This window comes from Leuciscus leuciscus (assembly GCF_965113295.1).
Source record: "Leuciscus leuciscus genome assembly, chromosome: 1".
Classification (NCBI taxonomy): domain Eukaryota; kingdom Metazoa; phylum Chordata; class Actinopteri; order Cypriniformes; family Leuciscidae; genus Leuciscus; species Leuciscus leuciscus.
Window position 1 is genome coordinate 79,198,229 of NC_138725.1, and position 21,201 is coordinate 79,219,429.

At 43.3% G+C, this 21,201-nt stretch overlaps 1 protein-coding gene across 1 annotated transcript in view; it reads left to right on the top strand.

Moving 5' to 3' along the window:
* LOC309500186 (uncharacterized protein) overlaps positions 1-19,169 on the top strand; it is a gene marked incomplete at its 3' end in the record, with an annotated part of 65,358 nt that extends 46,189 nt beyond the window's left edge. Inside the window, exons 3-4 of the mRNA XM_082171748.1 lie at positions 18,759-18,797; positions 18,998-19,169. Coding sequence (XP_082027874.1) covers positions 18,759-18,797; positions 18,998-19,169 — 211 coding nt within the window. The remainder of the gene's footprint in view (positions 1-18,758; positions 18,798-18,997) is intronic.
* Between the last annotated feature and the right edge of the window lie 2,032 nt (positions 19,170-21,201).

A 21,201-nucleotide genomic window follows, 5' to 3' on the forward strand; every position in this document is an offset into this window, starting at 1 on the left:
ATATATATATATATATATTGGAGTGGAAGTTGTTGGGAACAGACCATCATTTCTTATAGACCCCCTTTGATGCTCTTGGCCCAAAGTAGCATCACAACCACTCCTTTTTCGTAGATAACACCTCCCGAAACCTGGTGGGCAGGTGCCCCAGTGGCGGCGTAGCCCTGGCTTAGGTTGTTCCCTTATGGCCATCAGAGAATCTTACCCGTCTTCAGGATCTACGCCTCCTGCACACTGAGTTATGGCTCTACTTCACTTGAGCAAAATTATCATAGTTTGTGATAATGAAATGTATTTTTTATTTTATTTTTTAAATTATTTTTTTATATGAGGTAACCAAGAACCATCATATCCACTTGGAACATTCAATATTGATCATAGAATTATCTTCAATCTTACGTTTCAGCATGGAACACATACAGCATAACATAATGCACTGACCCATAATAAGAATGATACATACACAAACAGCAGTTTTAAAGGTAACATCCCAAAGTAAACCAGAATAGGCGATAGCTAAGTCTCCATCATGCATCTTCATTGCGAAGCCATTCATTGCGAAGACACTTGAAAGAGCTGTCTTCAACCAAGTAACATCCTTCTTGTCTCTAAACAACCAGCTGGATGTCAACCAATCTGGCTTCAAGAAAGGGCATTCAACTGAGACTGCATTACTGTCAGTCACAGAAGCCCTACGGATCGCAAAAGCTGCTTCCACATCTTCAGTCCTCATTCTCCTGGATCTGTCTGCTGCCTTCGACACTGTGAATCATCAGATCCTTCTGTCCACCCTCTCATCACTGGGCATCACAGGAACTTCACTTCACTGGTTTGAGTCCTATCTCACAGGTAGGTCCTTCAAGGTCACATGGAGAGGTGAGGTATCCAGAGCACATCAGCTGACCACAGGTGTTCCCCAGGGTTCAGTTCTTGGTCCCCTCCTCTTCTCCATCTACACCACATCACTGGGACACATCATACAGGCACACGGTTTTTCCTACCACTGCTATGCTGATGACACGCAGCTCTTCCTCTCATTTCAACCAGATGATCCCACAGTAGCTGCACGGGTCTCAAGCTGTCTGGCGGACATCTCCACATGGATGAAGGAACATCACCTGCAGCTCAACCTGGCAAAGACTGAGCTTCTCGTCCTCCCTGCCAATCCGTCTCTACAGCACGACTTCACCATCCAGCTAGAGTCATCATTAATCACCCCATCAAGATCGGTCAGAAATCTTGGAGTAACGTTTGATGACCAGCTGACCTTCACAGATCACATTTCAAAGACAGCTCGATCATGCAGGTTTGCACTGCACAACATCAGGAAGATCAGGCCTTTCCTAACTGAGCATGCAACACAACTTATCGCCCTGGTCATCTCTAGGCTTGACTACTGCAATGCTCTTCTGGCTGGACTTCCAGCATGTGCAACCAAACCCCTACAGATGATCCAGAATGCTGCAGCTCGTCTTGTCTTCAACGAGCCCAAGAGGGCCCACGTCACTCCCCTGTTCATCTCTCTGCACTGGCTACCTCTCGCTACTCGCATCAAGTTCAAGGCACTGACGCTTGCTTACAGATCTATCACAGGCTCAGCTCCCTCCTACTTTCACTCACTCCTACGAGTCTACATCCCTACCAGACACCTACGATCAGTCAACGAGCGACGTCTCGTGGTTCCATCACAGAAAGCCACAAAATCACTTTCCAGAACATTCTCATTCACAGTTCCATGCTGGTGGAACGCTCTCCCCACCCTCATCCGGAATGCAGAATCCCTGACAACATTCAAAAGACAGCTGAAAACCCATCTCTTCCGTGAGCACTTAACCTTATAAAAAAAATAAAAATTTATAATAATATTTCCTTTCCCTTTGAAACATCACTTATCAGGCTTATGTTACTCTGAATAATACCTGAACTTCGTATTTTGAGCACTTCTTGCGTTGTTGTTGTTTTTGCCTCTTCATGATGACTCGCTTAATTTAGTCCTAATTTGTAAGTCGCTTTGGATAAAAGCGTCTGCTAAATGACTAAATGTAAATGTAAATGCATCTGTTTTGCAAAAATCTTTTCTTTCTTCAAGGCCTTGTTGGGCTCTCACAATGTCAGATGTTCAGTGATGTTGTTCAGTGTGTGTGTGTGTGTGTGTGTGTGTGTGTGTGTCTGTGTGTGTGTGTGTGTGTGTGTGTGTGTGTGTGTGTGTGTGTGTGTGTGTGTGTGTGTGTGTGTGTGTGTGTCATTTTGTGTCCATTTTCTCAGTGTGGACATTCTTTATCCACTTGTTTTCCCTCTATGTGGAAAAACTGCTGTCCGTAGTCTCTGAAATGGTTTGTTTCTGAAATCTCCTCTTGTTTAACTTCTCATTGTCCATTTTTTATTTATTTTTTTCACTTGGAGCGCAAGTCCTTCTAGAAGAAGCAGTCACTGGTGTTGTTCGAGTCTGTGCCTCTTCATCAGTTCCATCCATCCCATGGTGGGTCTCAGGGTTTCTAGGTCTTTTAGGCCTGCAGGTCTGGAAATCTCTATTCTGAAAATCCCCCTGGCTCCACTTCCTTCTCGTCCTTCAAACGACCAGATCACCTTTCTCCAGGAGGTTACACATTTCAGACAAACATCTCGATGCTTATATCTGAAACTATAATCAAAAGAAGAGGTTGCCCCCCTTTCCCCCACAAGCATCTTTTCACATTCAAACATCAAAGTCACAGAAGTTTCATCTCAAAACATCAAACATCAGTAATGTTTTTAAAAATTATTTCTAAACATAATGTCATTAAAACATTTATTATACATTACAACTACATATCAATGCTAATAAAACATGTTTCATATATCATAAAGAATCACCCCCCTTTTGATAGTAAAACCTTTTCCTAAAATGTGTTACTATCATAAAAACTCATTCTAATTTGCATCAGCATCAGCATTTGCTTGTGACAGTCATTTACAGTCATGTTTTGATTGAGCAAAAACACCTCTGCTTTTTCTCAATATTTCTGACAATTCTGAATCTTCCACTGATAACAATGTATCTAAATCATATTCCTCTGATTTTTTTATTGTATGTACAGCATGTACATCAGAAATCTCCACAACTTTATCTTCACTCTGAGGATTACGCCAAATACAATTGTTGCCATAGTCAATAATATATCCACGCTTAGTCATAATATCTGAACCTAGGATACTACGACCATCACCTGTTCTGCTGAGCCATGCTTTGTCTTTGAATTTATCTTTTCCAATTTGAAATGACATATTATCTGTTTGTAATGCTAGAGATATTGTTCCATCAAAACCCTCCAATGTTATTGTCTTTTTACTGTTCTGTGAGAAATTTTCTGAATGAAGAATTGTTAATGAAGCACCAGAATCTACTAACCAATCATTGCATCGACCTCCAACAGCAATATTTACAATTGGTCTACCATGATTATCTCTTGACAGTGGTGCTACATGTGTTATGGAGGCCTGTGATCCCTATGCTGAGGAACACTTGGCTTCAGATCTCTGCTTATCCAAATTGGAACGAAGTTCCTCGTTCTCCTTACTCAGTCTGTCTACTGTGGTCTTTAATTGATTTAAATCAATTTTTGGACCTGTTCTTTTGAATGTAGATTTGCACATTCTGGAAATATGTCCCTCTTTGCCACATGAGTAACATACTGGGAGGTTATCAGGATTATAAGGAGGTGGTCTCTCCACTATATCCACTGTATTGTGGTCTTCTTTTTTTTCCCAATAGACCTGGAATCACTGTTCTGATATGGTTTTCTAACATTTATTACTGACACAGGATGAGATTTTTTTTCATTAGCATTATTGTTGTAGAACTGTGTCATTTTAGCAATTATGTCATCATATTCAGACAGAGGTGTCACAAACATCGTCACAGCAGAACGGGTGGATGAGTCACATTTGCTAATCAAAGCAGTCTTGAAACTGATATCATTCTGAGTAATATCAGGATTGCCACTGAAAGTCTTAAATGTCTCCAGTAATCGTTCTGAGAATGCTGCTGGGTGTTCCCCTTTTCTCATTTGCATCTCAGATATCCTATCCCAATTAACTGACATCACACCTAGGACATCCAGCAGTGCCTGTTTCCTCTCTGACTTAGGGACCGTTCGGTATTTATGGAAGGGGCCACCGGAGGAAAATAGGGGAGGGTCATGTCTTTTTATTCTTTGTTGAGGGGAGGGTCATTCAACTTTTTTTAGTCTAGGGGGAGGGTCACCCAACTTTTATATACATGAAAACAGCAACATTTCAAAGTGGCTTGTTTGGTGATATTTTTTTCCATTTAGCTCCATGTTGATCTCGCGTTATCAGCCCCCCTTCGATATCAGATGGGTCTGACCCAACAAAAATCCAGTTTGGCGCTGTTTGACAGTGCGCACACACTTCAGTTCGCGCTTAGAAAAAATGCATCATGTCAGAACAGAATGCCAATGAAATGTTTACCCGGCAAAGCTTTAAAGCACGAGCAAATAATGAACTTTTGTGATTGCGAATAAGTGCACAGTGTCCTGTGAGTGTAACTCTACCACTGCATTAACATGTGATGTGAACGTCGAGTTTTACAGTATTGGGACTGAGGCGCCAGAACTGCTGCTGATAGAATGTGCGCTGATAGCGCGATACTACCATATTTTAGTTCCATTCTTATTTTGTTTCCACGATGTGTAAGATGTAGGGCTACCACATCTTTAAATTACTATTAGTATTATTTAAGTTAACATAATAAAATACGTAGACCTACACCACAAAAACTAGTTGAGGATAAATTCGTTAAAATTGGGCGATTCCAGTGTTATAGACGTAACATTTGCAGTCAAAACTTGAAATATAAATTCTCAGAAAATGCATTTAATACCAATATTTTGGAGTCAAGACATTAGAAAAATAAAGGAGTCAAGACATTAGAAAAATATCAGTCTACACATTAAATTTTATATTTAATATGAGGGAAATACACATGTGACGTGACACAAAAATCTTTAACTTTTAGGTGGCAAAATATGTTTTAGTAATTCTGCTATAAATTACACTGTGCAAACCAAAAGATATATACCCACCGGATGAATAAAGATCGGCCTCCACAGAACATAAAATATTATTTTTATTTTATCGCATTATTTTAGTTCGCATTTATGTAAAAAAAACAAAGTTACGGGCGTGACAGTTCTCCATTACGGACATGACTACTCTGAAAGCGACTTTAAAAATTTCACAGAGACCTCAAACAGAAAGCACAAAGCCTTTCTTTAAAGTGAATTTCGTTTTTTTATTAATTGAATCTTAATTTTAATCAATGTTTCATCTGGATTTAATAAATAAGAAGTAAATATAGTAGAAAATAGATAATCACGGAGGCGCGGGCGAGTGAACTGGACTCTTGTCTCATAAATGAACCGAAACTCAGCGTAAGGTATGTGTCACAAGATCACTCAAGGGAGACAGGAATACCAAAAGAACTGAACTTTATTTATACACTAAAGTAAATCCAGAACAAGGTAGATGCAAGGTAGAACAAATCCGGATACTCTTAAAAACTCATAACGGAACAAACTCAGGATAGTCTTGAACTCAGGATATACAGTTCACAGTCACAGATACACTCGCAGATAGTTTGGGTGACCTTGCTCACAGAAACACATGAAGTCCTCTCTCGGACGATCCTTCAAATATCACTCACAGAAACACAGGAAATCCTCTCTCGGATGATCCTTAGAATATCACTCATAGATGCACTGGAATCCTCTCGAGTGGGGAACACTGAGACACTTGCCGAGGACCTCTGGAGCCAGTACTTCAAATATCAAAGGTAACCGGGAAACCGAACAAGACGTGATGTTTAATACCCGACACCGAAGGAGTGAGAGCAAACCGCTTATAAAGGCTGGGGATGAAGTGATAATGACGTGATGGAGTTCAGCTGCGGTGATGAGGGAAATGATTGCAGGTGTGGTGAGGATCCAGGGGGTTGCTGGGAAATGTAGTGTGAGGGACCGTGACTGGAGCGGGGAAAACCGTGACATTACTCCCCCCTCCCCGAAGGCGCGTCCTCGCGCCTAATAACATCGATGGGGAGGGGGGGGTGGGCGTCCTGGAGTTCTGTCCGGGGGAACAGGGAACCAGGGACCAAGGACCAGGGACTCCAGGATGGTTCCAATGGCCAGAGTAGAGCCGGCCCGAGTGGTCGACCATGGAGGAGCAGGCAGAAGTGTCGACCACTCGGTCAGAGCAGGCATGAGGACGGCCGACCATGGCGGAACAGGCAGTATGGTGGTCAGCCACGGCGGAGTAGGCAGGGTGGAGGTTGGCCACGGCGGAGCAGGTGGTATGGCAGACCGTGGCCAAGCCTCAGTAGCCATCCCTTTACTCCCCTCCCAAAAAATTTCAGAGCTGGCTTTGGGGAGCACCGGGAAGGGTGGAGCCATCGGCCTGGAAAACCCTGAGGGGTAGGCACTGAGAGACACGGCCGTGGCGTATAGAGGCTCCGGTCGTGCGTGGCGAGACTCAGGCAGGGTACGGCGCTGAGGCAAAGGCGGCGGTAAGGGAGACTCTGGGCTGGGCGGAGCCAGCGGCGAGGGAGACTCTGGACTGGATGGGACCAGTGGGGAATAGGGCTCTGAGCTGGGCGGAACCAGCGGCGAAGAGGGCTCTGAGCTGGGCGGAACCAGCGGCGAAGAGGGCTCTGAGCTGGGCAGCGTTGAGGGCTCTGAGCTGGGCAGCGTTGAGGGCTCTGAGCTGGGCAGATCCAGCGGTGAGGGCTCTGTGCTGGGCAGATCCAGCGGTGAGGGCTCTGTGCTGGGCAGATCCAGCGGTGAGGGCTCTGTGCTGGGCAGATCCAGCGGTGAGGGCTCTGTGCTGGGCAGATCCAGCGGTGAGGGCTCTGTGCTGGGCAGATCCAGCGGTGAGGGCTCTGTGCTGGGCAGATCCAGCGGTGAGGGCTCTGTGCTGGGCAGATCCAGCGGTGAGGGCTCTGTGCTGGGCAGATCCAGCGGTGAGGGCTCTGTGCTGGGCAGATCCAGCGGTGAGGGCTCTGTGCTGGGCAGATCCAGCGGTGAGGGCTCTGTGCTGGGCAGATCCAGCGGTGAGGGCTCTGTGCTGGGCAGATCCAGCGGTGAGGGCTCTGTGCTGGGCAGATCCAGCGGTGAGGGCTCTGTGCTGGGCAGATCCAGCGGTGAGGGCTCTGTGCTGGGCAGATCCAGCGGTGAGGGCTCTGTGCTGGGCAGATCCAGCGGTGAGGGCTCTGTGCTGGGCAGGACCAGCGGTGAAGGCTCTGGGCTGGACGGGACCAGCGGTGAAGAAAGCTCTGTGCTGGACGGAACCAGCGGTGAAGAAGGCTCTGTGCTGGACGGGACCAGCGGTGAAGAAGGCTCTGGGCTGGACGGGACCAGCGGTGAAGAAGGCTCTGTGCTGGACGGAACCAGCGGTGAAGGCTCTGGTTCGGCTGGGCAGACGACAGGCTCAGACTCGACAGGGCAGACGACGGTCTCTGGTTTGACTGGGCAGACGACAGGCTCTGGCTCGACTGGGCAGACGACAGGCTCTGGTTCATCGGGGCAGATGAATTGAGCTGGCTCATCTGGGCAGAGGATTTCTTTAGTAGGTACTAGACTCGGAACTTGACTTACATCAGACTTGACTGGGCTAGCGGGATATGGAGCATACCGGCGAGTTCCCCGGACGGACATCAAAGGGGGTTCGATCAACTTGGATGCCAGATTGGCACTGTTAGAAGCAAGCTTGCGTGCTTTGGGCCAGACGATCCCCGCAACCGATCCAAGGCGGATACTGAGCTCCTGCTCGGTGGGTTTGACTGGTTTGACGAGATGAGTGGTTTTGGTGGGAAACGTACACTCGGGGGAAAAGCTGTCCCAGCAGACAGATATCGCCTCCCTCCAGCCTAGCCCTGAAAGGTCAGGGAGCGGTCGTGGGTCAACGTACTGGGCCCCGATCCGGTAACAGGCTATGATGGTTTGATCGCTCAGACCACAGTCAACCAGCAGAGAACAAAATCCCATCGTGAACTCTAACAGATCGCGGCTGTCCTGAGCCAGCCCCGCGATCAGGTTCCAACACATCCTGAGCAATGAAGCTAGATCTTACTACGTGTGTGGCCGGGTATTCTGTCACAATATCACTCAAGGGAGACAGGAATACCAAAAGAACTGAACTTTATTTATACACTAAAGTAAATCCAGAACAAGGTAGATGCAAAGGAACAAATCCGGATACTCTTAAAACTCATAACGGAACAAACTCAGGATAGTCTTGAACTCAGGATATACAGTTCACAGTCACAGATACACTCGCAGATAGTTTGGGTGACCTTGCTCACAGAAACACATGAAGTCCTCTCTCGGACGATCCTTCGAATATCACTCACAGAAACACATGAAGTCCTCTCTCGTACGATCCTTCGAATATCACTCACAGAAACACAGGAAGTCCTCTCTCGGACGATCCTTCAAATATCACTCACAGAAACACAGGAAATCCTCTCTCGGATGATCCTTAGAATATCACTCAAACTGTAGATGCACTGGAATCCTCTCGAGTGGGGAACACTGAGACACTTGCCAAGGACCTCTGGAGCCAGTACTTCAAATATCAAAGGTAACCGGGAAACCGAACAAGACGTGATGTTTAATACCCGGCACCGAAGGAGTGAGAGCAAACCGCTTATAAAGGCTGGGGATGAAGTGATAATGACGTGATGGAGTTCAGCTGCGGTGATGAGGGAAATGATTGCAGGTGTGGTGAGGATCCAGGGGGTTGCTGGGAAATGTAGTGTGAGGGACCGTGACTGGAGCGGGGAAAACCGTGACAGTATGCTACTTGCCTCACAGACCTGAGAAATATATAGAAAGCTTGAAATGTCTACTTTTAAACAGAACAATTAAAAAAAACAGACTGCTTTCTGCTTATGAAATGTGCATTTCTCTCTGGCGCGTTCTGAGAAGATCGCGACGCATCGTCAACTTCATCTTTGCAGTCGACACAGAAAACACTTGTTTATTAATAAACAATTAAAATGTTTCCTTGCTATATTTGACATATTAATAATCATTACTTTTGCTGGTTCTTTGTGACAGCTTTTAGATGCTTTATTGGCAGAGCCACCCACATGTTCACCATCAGCACCGAAAACATGATTTTTTTCTAATCTAAAATCAAAAATCGTGATAAGAACCGAATCGTAGGTTTGGTCTATCGTTACAGCCCTAGTAAGATGAGAAAGCAAGAGTTTATGGTTTAAAAAAAAACAAAAAAAAAAACAATGGCTATCTGAACATCTTTGCCAAGCGCAAACCAGTACAGAAGTAGGCTAATCAATAAATTATCGGGGAGGGTCATGCCTTTTTTCACAAACATTTTGGAGGGTCATAGAAAAATGTATTGCTGGCGAAGGGAGGGTCATGTCTTTTTTGACAACAGATCTCAAAACTCCTCCGGTGGCCCCTTAAATAAAAAACGAACAGTCCCTTAGTAGCAGTTCTGTTCTTCACTTTCTGAGTTAATGCTCCAGACAAAGTGTCAGGCAAACACATTCTTAGCAATACGCATGCATCACCATCTGTAAAATTGTAAACTTCAGCATATTCCTCCAAGTTTTTCAGAAAATCTAATGGGTCGTGTTTGGCAGGATCAAATTTTCCAATATTCTTGATCACAGCTTCTAATTCATTTGGATTAAAACCTCTGACTACAGTAGAAGTCATTGGTTCTTCCCCTTCTTCACTATCACGCATAGTCGTAGTAGCATGAACTGGTGCCATTGGAAACCTAACTGTACAGTCAGAATATTGGCTAATTAATGACTCAGAAACTTGTTCCCAACCCTCAGCACTGTCTTCCTTCAAATCTGGTATCTCTGAAACTTGATTACAAAAAGTGACACCTAATGTCTTACTTGTATTTTTCTGAGTTTTGCCATTCTTTATAATGAACTGACAAGCTGTCTTAGCTTCTTCCAAATCCTTAAAGACCCACTCCGATGAAAATCATGTTTTTCTAGGTGTTAACATGTTCTTGTGGCATTTTTCTTATGCTAGAGGACATATCTTGAGAAAAATAAGCTCAAAGTTGTATTTCTGAGTATTTCTGCATTCAAATGGCTGTGAATCAGTAGCAGACGCTAAAATGCAGGCTAAAATAGACTGGAGTTGTGACGTAGTAACTCCACTGGGCGGGTCCCGCCCGGTCGGTCAGGTTCTGAGGAGTAGAGAAGACGATGGCGGATCAATACCTATGTGCGGTAGCGGGTTGCAATGCTAAGAGGAGAGATATTGGTATTAGCTTTCATGCTTTACCAAAACATGTTGCTGTGAGAGATGAATGGATTACGTTCCAGGGTTCCAGACTGCGACCATTTTTTGAGAATGTGCGAGTTAAAATTTTATGTGGTCGCATTTGTGCGAGTGCATGGTCATGTACTACTCAGTTAAATTCACGCATGAATTTTCCTGCATTGAACTTGTTTTAGCGCCCGCCAAAGTGATTTTTTGTCCCGCCAAAGTCATCGGTGAGTAATGTAGATGAACTGCTGCGCTTGTGACAGGACATGTTTATACCTGAAAGAACGAGCAGAGAGAGAGACCCGGACGCGCGCGCGCGCACTCTCTTTCTTCGGAGCCAGGCGAAAATGTAAACAAGACCTCACCGTCTCCAAACTAAGCGCTGTCTTGCTCTCTCTCCCTCGCACATATTAATCAAAATAAATCGACACGGCGGTAAAAGGTCGGAAGACCAAAGTTTCGTGTGGAGCATTCGGAGATTTTTTTTTCTTTTTCTGAATTGCCGCTGGGTGTGAATTGTGCTTAAAAAGTTGCCTTATCTTCTCTGAAAAGCGTTCCGGACATTCAGCTGACATAAAACAACACTTTAATTAAACGAAAAAAACTATCCAGTGATGAAATGTTTTCTGTGTTGACAGAAAGAAAGAAAGACAGAAAGAGGCTGTTGCTGCCTATGTATCTCGCTTCAGCCAACGGCTCCGCCCACAACGCAGAGGCGAATTGCTAATGAGCTACTGCCGCTCTGCTGAAGCGAAGTCCCAGAAAACGGCACAGGTTTTGTGATTTTGGCTAAAAACGGCATAATCATCATTTAAAGACCACTGAGAATGTTTAAAAATAAATCAAAATATGATCGGAGTGGGACTTTAAACAATGATTCCACAGAAGATCTGAGCATACTATTGTTAGTTCTAAGAAGCGCAATCTCATTTTGCATCCTGACTTTTCTTCTTTGTATATCATTTCAGTAGCCTGGTAATTGTTTTGTGAAATTACCCCGAGTCGCTCATTTTCAGTCTCCAATTCCTCTACTCTCTTCCTAGTTACTTTGTAGGAAGCAAAAACAGCTTGAAGCGCATTTGCTACCTTTCCTTTTTTTTCTAGGCATTTTGGGATAATTTTCAAACTTGGAGATAGCCCACTCATATGGTTTATCAACAATATTTTCTATTCCATCAAACAATCCCTGAGAACCGTGTTTAGCGATGTATTTAACAATAATTTCTTCCATTTTAAAGTTTTATCTGGCTTTACAGTAACTTGTGTATTCACAACGTCTGATTTAAATGACTAAGCGTTATCTAGATGCTTTAAGATATTCGTTAGTCAATTTATTCACAGATTGTATGCAAATGAACACAACCAGCACACTGAGCGAACCTTCTAAACTTAATCAAAGTCACAGTGCTTCGGACCTTAAATTTTACACAAAATCGTTTAGGAAATAAAAATAAAAAATAACAGTGTCACAGTACGTCGGGTTTTTATGTTTTTTTTTTCTTTTTTTTTTCTTAAAACAGCTTGATAATTCACAGTACTTCGGGCATAAACAATATATATCAAAAAAATCTACACTGTCACAGTACGTCGGACACAACCACACTACGTCGGGTTTTTATGTTATTTTCTTAAAACAGCTTGCTTATCAGTACTTCGGGTTCAAACAATATTTATGCATTTTAAAACAATGCCACAGTACGTCGGGCAAAACCACACTGCTTCGGGTTCTTTGTTTTAAACTTCACAAAGTCACGGCACATCAGACTCACTAGTCTAGCCTATGCTATAACACACAATAGTTGTGAAATAATTCTGTGAACACACTGCGTCGGGTCTATTCAATTACTTTAGAATTTCCTCAGCATTATTACAACTTCACAATCGGTTTCAAGTACATTAGAAACATACACATTTGTTTCAGTTACTTTAGAAACAACCAATCTGAAATAACTCTGCCACCACACTACTTCGGGTTTGTTGAATGATGGACACATTACTCAGTTTAGTATAACGTTGATTCTTTACTGGAGAACTGAATATACTAATCACATGTAGTTTTAGACCAACAACCACCGGACGTGTTCCACGTCCTCACTATGGAATACCCAAAAGTACAATTGCGATTCATATATAACTAAGAACATATAATCAATGTTCTACAGGGTTTATTCAATTACTTTAGAATCTTAACAGAATTATAAGAGACCAACACCAAATTTCAGTTACTTTAGAAACTTTACACTTAAGCACTTTGTTTCAATTACTTTAGAAACAACAATTCCAATACAAGTCTGCCACCACACTGCTTCGGGCTTATTCAGTTACGTTAGAATCTTTAACAAAATTGAACGGAATAGGCTTAAAACTCCTCCTGCTAATACTGAATAAACCAAATTCAATCTCTTCTGTCCTTAATTTTTCTTTTCTAGATTTTTTTTAAAACGAGGAATTCCTTGACAAAAACAGCATAAATGAAAGAAAACAGCTTTTTCTTACCTTTTCCCTTTTTTGTTGGAAATCCGTCGATTCCTGGGTCTGGCTCGCCAATGTAAGAAAAAATTAAGTGGACGTCGAAGATCTCAAAAAATGAAGTTTATTACAGCAAAGTAGTAACAAAGTACAGACAGCACTTCGGATTCAGCGGAGTCATACAGAATGAATCTCATCCTCTCAGCTCAAACATTTATCCTCTATTTCGTTTGTCTTCCCCCTCTACATGTAAATGAAGCTCTGTTTTTAAGTGTAATTTAAGAATAACAGATTCGTCTTCCCTCTCAACATGAGGCTGAAACTCTGTCTTAAATGTAAATTGAGGATCTTTCCTCTGTGCCCACATCTTTGATGTTCTGTGAAATCAGAACAGCAAAAGGTTAAGGTGATAAAATCTATCTGAAGTGGATCTTCTGTTAAAACAAAACGGTCAAATGTTTAAGGTGACAAGCTATTTGAAGTCCCTGTAATCAAGATGGTTGTTGGTTGCCCTCTGTGATACTATTTACATATTACTGAGATTGGATGTAATTGTCTCTATATGATAATTAAGCTCTTTTAAGTGAAGGAACATTTTGATGTATATATATATATATATATATATATATATATATTAGAGTGGAAGTTGTTGGGAACAGACCATCATTTCTTATAGTTGTTTACTGTTATATAATTCCTTTTCTGATAATATAGAACTCATATGAATTTTCAAACTATATTTTGCTTAGTTTTGGCTAGCTTTTGACATCTTACAGGAACGATTGCCTTACAATATCCCTAACATTCGTGTACATGCTCAAGTGTAAACTTTTTCAATGTGATAGGCTATTACTCTCTAAACATATTTGTATATTAAATATATTTCACTCAGTTTTGATTAGCTTATAACACTGATTATCATGCTAAAATCCTGCCTTATGTTTAATGTAGCTTATTTGCGAATATCTGCTTAAGTGTAATGTGATTTAGTCTAAATATATTTCAGCCTCCGGTAAAATATGTGATAGCCTAGGCGTACTGTCTAAATACTAGACATTATATATATATATAAATGTATGGTTTTGGATAGACTATGACACTGCTTATCATGCTTCAATACTGCCTTATGCACAGATTTTTGTGAATACAGGTGTAAATGTTTGTAGCGATGTGTCGTTCGCGAACGATCCGTTCATTGCGTGCGTCACTAAATGCGTGCGGTCTATATGGCCCATAAACAGATACTCGCGGTGACGCGGTGATATTTCTCTGTCCTATGGACCATCAACAGATATATACATACATTGTGCGTCCATAACTGTCACATATACGCTCACTCCATGTATATGTTCAATTATTATTTATTGAGAGCAACAGCTCACTCAACACCATGTGCAATACACGCAGTATTCATCTGACAACCAACCTCTCCTACGTCGCACACCTTACGTCATAACCTCCCAAAGCCTTATAGGTAATGTAGTGTTAAACGTCCCAACACATCTCCCCTTTTAAATCAACATAACACCCATTACAACAGAGAAGTAACACTTATTAAGACAATCAAATTAGAATGACATTCAAGTCAGATTACCTTCAAAATATTTAAGACACATCAATGAAAACCTATTGTTTCTAATTACTAATGAAAAATACTGTTTCCTGAACCATAATGTACTCCGTATTAACCCATAAACAACTCTTTAAACAAATAGGGGATATAGTCCGCTACTAATCTCTGTACCGAACTGGCAGTTTAATTACCCTGCCACTGGAGGTCTTTTTAGGACCAGGAACAGAGTCCGGTGGAACTTGCTCCGCATTCATGACAGGTGTGGAATGCTCATGCGGTTTCTGCGTCAGCGGGGATTGTGAAAAACTGTCCATGTCAGTCTTTACATAATCAGTTCCTGTGGGCCCCACTCTCTGTAAGTGACGCCTGTTACGTCTGAGAACAGTTCCACTTTGTGTCTGTACCAAATAGGAGCGTGGCTCTTTTGTGTGCTTCACCACCATACCTGATGTGGACCATGCTTTCTCCCCGTCCAACTTCAAGAGAACTTGATCTCCGGGGTTTAGGTGGGGAAGCATCCGGACTGAATGTCTTCTGTCAAAGAAGTGCTTGTAAGCTGCCTTAGCTTGTTTGTCCTTCTCAGCCACTTTGTCAAGACTGATAAGACATGGTCGCAAATTTTTTTCAAGGACAGGCAAAGTAGTGCGAATTTGGCGTCCCAGCATTAGCTGAGCAGGGCTTGCACCGGTAGCTGCAATTGGAGTAGCCCTGTAGCTCAAGAGGGCCAAGTGAGGGTCAGGCTGGCGCAGAATATGCTTTGCTGTTTTCACAGCCCTCTCAACAGCCCCATTGGACTGTGGGTAATGGGGACTGCTGGTAGTGTGCTGGATGCCCCAGCCCTTACAAAAGTCTGCAAAGTCTATGCTGCTGAACTGAGTACCATTATCAGAGTGTAGTTCCCGTGGAATTCCCCATCTTGCGAACATCCCCTTTAGGGAGGTGATCACACTGCGGCTGCTAGTGGAGTGTAAGTGGGCAATTTCAATGTCCCGAGAATACAAATCCACCACCACCAAATAACTTTTACCTCCACGTTCACATAGATCTGCTCCTATTGTGTGCCAGGGGCTGGGAGGAAGTGGAGTGGTGACCAAGGGCTCCTTTCTCTGGGTGGGTCTGTGCTCGTGACAGAAGGCACATTGAGATACCTTTGCATAAAGATCCGCCCCAATGCCAGGCCACCAGACTGACATTTTTGCTCGTTCTCTACATTTGTTTAGCCCTTGGTGACCTTCATGCAATCGTTCAAGGATATCTTGTCGTTGTGCAGTGGGAACTACGATCCTGTCGCCATGTAAGAGTAGTCCCTCAGCCCTGGACAATGATGCTCGTTCCGCATGGTAAGCTATGAGCTCCGGTGGCACGTGGTGTGGCCAGCCTTCTTTTATAAAGCGCATTACCTTCCTCATAATCGGGTCGTTGGAAGTGGACTCACGCATAGCATTCAACTTGGGCTCTGACACTGGCCGGGTCTGAATCACGGCCTCTACATAAGCTTGCACGTCCTCTTCGGTGTCTGAAACCTCTGAATCTGTTACTGGGTTGCGCGACAGCGTATCAGCCACAACTAGTGACTTGCCTGGGACATGTATGGCTTTCACGTTGAACCGCATCAAGCGCATTAGCAGACGTTGACAGCGCAAGGGTGTTTTGTCCAGATCATAAGTGTTAATCAGGGGGACCAGGGGCTTATGGTCCGTTTGCAGTGTAAACTCACCCAGGCCCAGTAGATAACAGGAAAGCCGCTCACATGCCCAAACTGCAGCCAGACATTCTTTCTCTATTTGAGAGTATTTCAATTCGGCACAGGATAAGGTTCTGGAGCAGAAGGCAATGGGAAGCGTCTTGTCGCCATGGGTTTGCAATAGAGTGGCACCCAGTCCAAAACTGCTGGCATCCGCAGACACAATGGTAGGTTTAGTGACGTCGTAAAAAGCCAATACTGGAGCAGAGGACAGCATTGCCTTTATTTTGCTGAAGGCCTGCTGCTGTTGTGTGTCCCACAGCCATGCAGAATCTTTCTTGAGCAGTTCGTTCAGTGGGTGCAACACCGAGGACAAGTCAGGTAGAAACTTTCCGAGGTAGTTTACCATACCAAGCACTTGTCGGAGTTGAGTGATGCCTTTAGGGCATGGCAGGTCCGTAATCGATTTGACTTTATCCGGATCGGGTTTTACACCCTCACTGCTAATAATGTGCCCAAAGAAACGGAGTTCTGTCTTACTGAAATGGCATTTGTCTTTATTGAGCTTCAGTCCTGACTCCAGGATTGTGTGTAACACCACCTCCAGATTCTTATCATGTGTCTCTTGATCTCTGCCAAACACAAGCACATCATCCATGACCACTACACAGCCCTCATGTCCCTCCAGCAGCTTGGTCATCTCCCTCTGAAAGATCTCAGGAGCTGATGTGATCCCAAAAGGAAGTCTCTGAAAACAAAATCTGCCTCTTGGAGTGATAAATGTTGTAAGCATTGAACTATTGCAGTCCAATGGGATTTGCCAGAATCCAGAAGATGCGTCAAGCGTGGAGAACAATTTAGCCCCTGACAGCTTAACAGCAATGTCGTCCAGGGTAGGCAGCATGAATTTTTCCCTTTTCACTGCTTTGTTGAGGCGCTTTAAGTCAACACATATCCTGACTTTGCCATTTTTCTTGGCCACTGGGACCATTGGAGAGCACCAGTCGGTGGGCTGTGTAACTTCACGTATTATGTGCATGGACTGCATTCGCTGTAGCTCCTCATCAACCTTCTGGATCAATGGAAAAGGCACCCTACGTGGTGTTGCTAAACTGTAAGGTTGTGCGTCCGACTTCAATTCAATTTTTATCGGCTTGCAGTTCAGACAGCCAATTTCCCCGAATACTTCTGCACGAATGTGGTCAGCTCTGGCTACCAGTCTCATAGCACAAGCCACACTTCTGCTGAGAAGGTTATTTGAATAATGTCCATCGACTACATAAATCCAAAATTGGTGACGAGCTGTATTTCTTTCAGTCTCAGCATAAAATTTTCCTATTGTTTTCACATTGCCACCGGGACTGTTAAGCTGTATTGCAGTTTTGATCAACGGAGGGCGCTGTGGCAGACTCTGATAAGTGTCATTGGACATAACCGTGATGTCAGCCCCCGTGTCAATTTTAAAGGTTACTGGTTTACCACACACGGGAAGACTCACCAGCCAGTCAGACTCCGAATCACTTTTCTCAATACTGCCCAGAAAGTATGCTTCACTGTCATCATTTTCGCTGTATTGCACCTGTACAGCTCTCACAGCCTTGCTTTGGCAGACAGCAGCAAAGTGTCCGAGTTTACTGCATTTACGGCATTGCTTATTATATGCGGGGCATTCGCGTGGCCCATGACTTCTATTGCAACGTGAACACAGTTTATCTTCTGTTTGTTTATCTCCGTGCTGTCCCTTCTTGTTTATTCTCTTACCAGCATCACGGTGTTGTTTTCCTCTATGCCTCTGTTGTAACGCAGCCACCTCAACGGACACTGCCGAATTTTGCGTCTTTACAAGCTCTGCATGTCGTGCCATCTGCACTGCTCTCTCGAGTGTCAAATCACTTTCCATCTGAAGTCTCTGTGACACACCACGGTCGGCTATTCCAATAACCAGTCTGTCGCGAATGTGTTCGTCTCTCTGTGCTCCGAATTCACAATGCTCAGCCAGCTCATACAGTCCTCTAACGAAAGCTTCGACTGATTCACCGGTCTTTTGCGACCGTTGGTGAAAGACTGCCCGTTCATGTATTATATTTCTGCGCGGTATGAAATGTTCATTAAACTTGTCCACTACCTGCTTATAATCGCTGGAATGGGCGGCCTCCGCGAACCGAAACGAGGCAAATATTGTCTCTGCCTCCATCCCCATAGCGTATAGCAGTGAGTTTACTTGAACGCCACCTTCCTCTTTATCCAACTTTGTAGCAATCCGAAATCGCGTGAAGCGTTGGATCCACAGAGGCCATGTGGAGGGCTGGCTGAAATCGAACGATTCTGGAGCTTGAAACAACGACATTCCTTTTTTTTTTTTTTTGTTTTTTTTTTTTTTTGTTTAGCGGGTACGACGAACTTCTGACACCATGTCACATATACGCTCACTCCATGTATATGTTCAATTATTATTTATTGAGAGCAACAGCTCACTCAACACCATGTGCAATACACGCAGTATTCATCTGACAACCAACCTCTCCTACGTCGCACACCTTACGTCATAACCTCCCAAAGCCTTATAGGTAATGTAGTGTTAAACGTCCCAACACAATAACAATTAATTGCCCATCAGTTTACTTTGAATAATGTATGCTAACAGTTTTTTTGTTGTTGTCTTTTTAGGAATGTGTCTGCATCTAGCTCTCCTTCTCCAGCACCCAGGGGCACGCAGGTGTCGTTCAGTTCTCAGTGCGATGGAGAATCATCCCGAGTAAGTCCACAGACGTAATATTTACAGATTTAATTGTGTTTACATCGTCATAATATAAAAGTACATATTCTTGTGTGATATTACAAAAACTGTTGTCTTTTTTTTATCCATGGCCATTAGTGATCGATAATGATAATAATACAGTGTCTTTGATTGTGTTATCAGTATGCTCACAGTGTGTTTTGTTTTGTTTTTTACAGATGTGACAATGAACTTGTCCAAGCACCTGTCCCGAAGAGAGCCAAGGCTAACCAGCAGGCAAGCAACAGGCAGTCCACTCTGGCATGGAAAACAGAGACTGATGTTGACATGGTTTGTTTATTTTGCTCACATTTGATTTGCTTAGAGCCCGCATCAACTGTGAGACAGTGACTACGTTTACATGCAGCCAATAACCCGTTCAAAACCGGGATATTAGCAATAACCCGGTCGCGCACGGCCATGTAAACACCGGCAAAAACCCGGATATGCTCATATCCCGGTTTTTAAAAACCCGGATATTATACCTGGGGTACCCCCTTTCTAACCCGAATATTTGGTCATGTAAACGCGTATCGGCATATCCCCATCAAAAGGGACATTGATTTGTGTTCTGCGCATGTTCTATTCGCAAGGAATCTTGGTCTTTTGAGTAGGGACGGCACATACAGAAACCCGCGTGCAGTATACCGGAAGTAAACAAGAAGTAGAGGTAAACATGGCGAGACGCAGCACAGCACCACACTTTTGGAGCGAGGAGGAAAGCGCAAACAAAGGCGATCGCTATCTGCCCCGAACTATTCATTATCCGCGTGCTGCTGCTGCTGTTGTTGTCTTTGGATACAGGAAAAAGAATCGGAAATGACGCATATTGCGTCTTAAGGAAGTCCGTACGTCCAGACGCTAACCGTGCGTCGCCGTTTACATCGGGATATTGCAAATTCCATGTATACAGGAGTAACTCTCTCTGCTCACGCATGTAAACGCGTTATTCCGAATGTTTCAGAAACCCAAATAGTGACTCTAACCCGACCATAACCCGGATATTGGCTGCATGTAAACGTAGTCAGTGTTGTAGTCGAGTCACCAACTGTCGAGTTCGAGTCGAGTCTCGAGTCCCCAGTGTTCGAGTCCGAGTCCAAGTCCGAGTCGAGTCACCATTACCTGAGTTCGAGTCCGAGTCGAGTCTCGAGTCCCCAGTGTTCGAGTCCGAGTCGAGTCATCAAGGTTGAGTCTGTGTTATATTTCAAGACTGCCTACATTTATCCACTCTGGCACCTTTAAAGAGCTGGCATAATTGTAAAAGAGGGTCTACATTAAACAAAAATGACACCACTGTGTTAAAAACTTTTGATTTCAATAATGTAGGCTATTATTAGCCTAAATGTTGAAATAAACTTTAACAATGCTGTAGAAGTGCAGTTTATTAATAGTAAATGTTAACTAATGTAGTTAACTCGAGTTTAATAAATGGAACATTATTGTAAAGTGTTACAGATTTGTTATACACCGATTCAGACGTCTCGTGAATTCATTGTTGGACAGATAGACAGTAAGTTTTAACCATTCCATTAAAGTGAGTCGGTTCAAAGGAGTCATTAGTTCGCGAATCGGACGTGTCATTAATGGACGTGTAGCCTACGGCACGCGTTGTGTGATTATCTCGGCAGTTTAGGACATCGCACAAGATTTGTGTCAACACAGAAAACATTTAATCACTGGATAGTTTTTTTCGTTTATTGAAATTGTTGTTTATGTCAGCTGAATGTGCGGAACGCTTTTCAGAGAAGATGAGGCAAACGTGTTTTTTTTAGAACAATTTACACCCCGCAGTAATTCAGGAGAAAAAATCTCCAAATGCTCCACGTGAAACTTCATTCTTTCGACCTTTTACTATCGTATCAATTGCAGGCATGAAAACAGGTCAGGGGTAAAAAAGGTGAGAAGGATGCGGCAGCAAAAAAAACAATCCAATCAACTTTATATATATATATATATTTATAGTGTAGGGGAGAGCGGGGCACAAAGTAACGCTTTTTGACTTTCTCAGTTTGTGTAAATCTACTTATGGTTCAGAGTATTTATTTTTTCCCACATTAATTTCCCACATGTCTAGTACAATTATGTGTTTCTGCTAGTTAGCGAAGCATTAAATAACTATCTCAACTGTTAAATAACATCTTGGAGATTAAAATAATATCAGATTTGTCTTATTTTAAATAAACACAAAAAATTTATGTAAGTAAGAAATTTACTTTTGCTATGGTTTAATAAATGTCTATGGATATCTTCCAAAAAAACCAACATTTTGGCGGATTTTTTTTTTCTATATAGTGTTGATATGGCAACTAGTAAATACACAAAGTTTCGTCATCCAAGCATGTGCGGAAGTATTTAAAACAAGCGTGTTACAACTAGCCCCGCG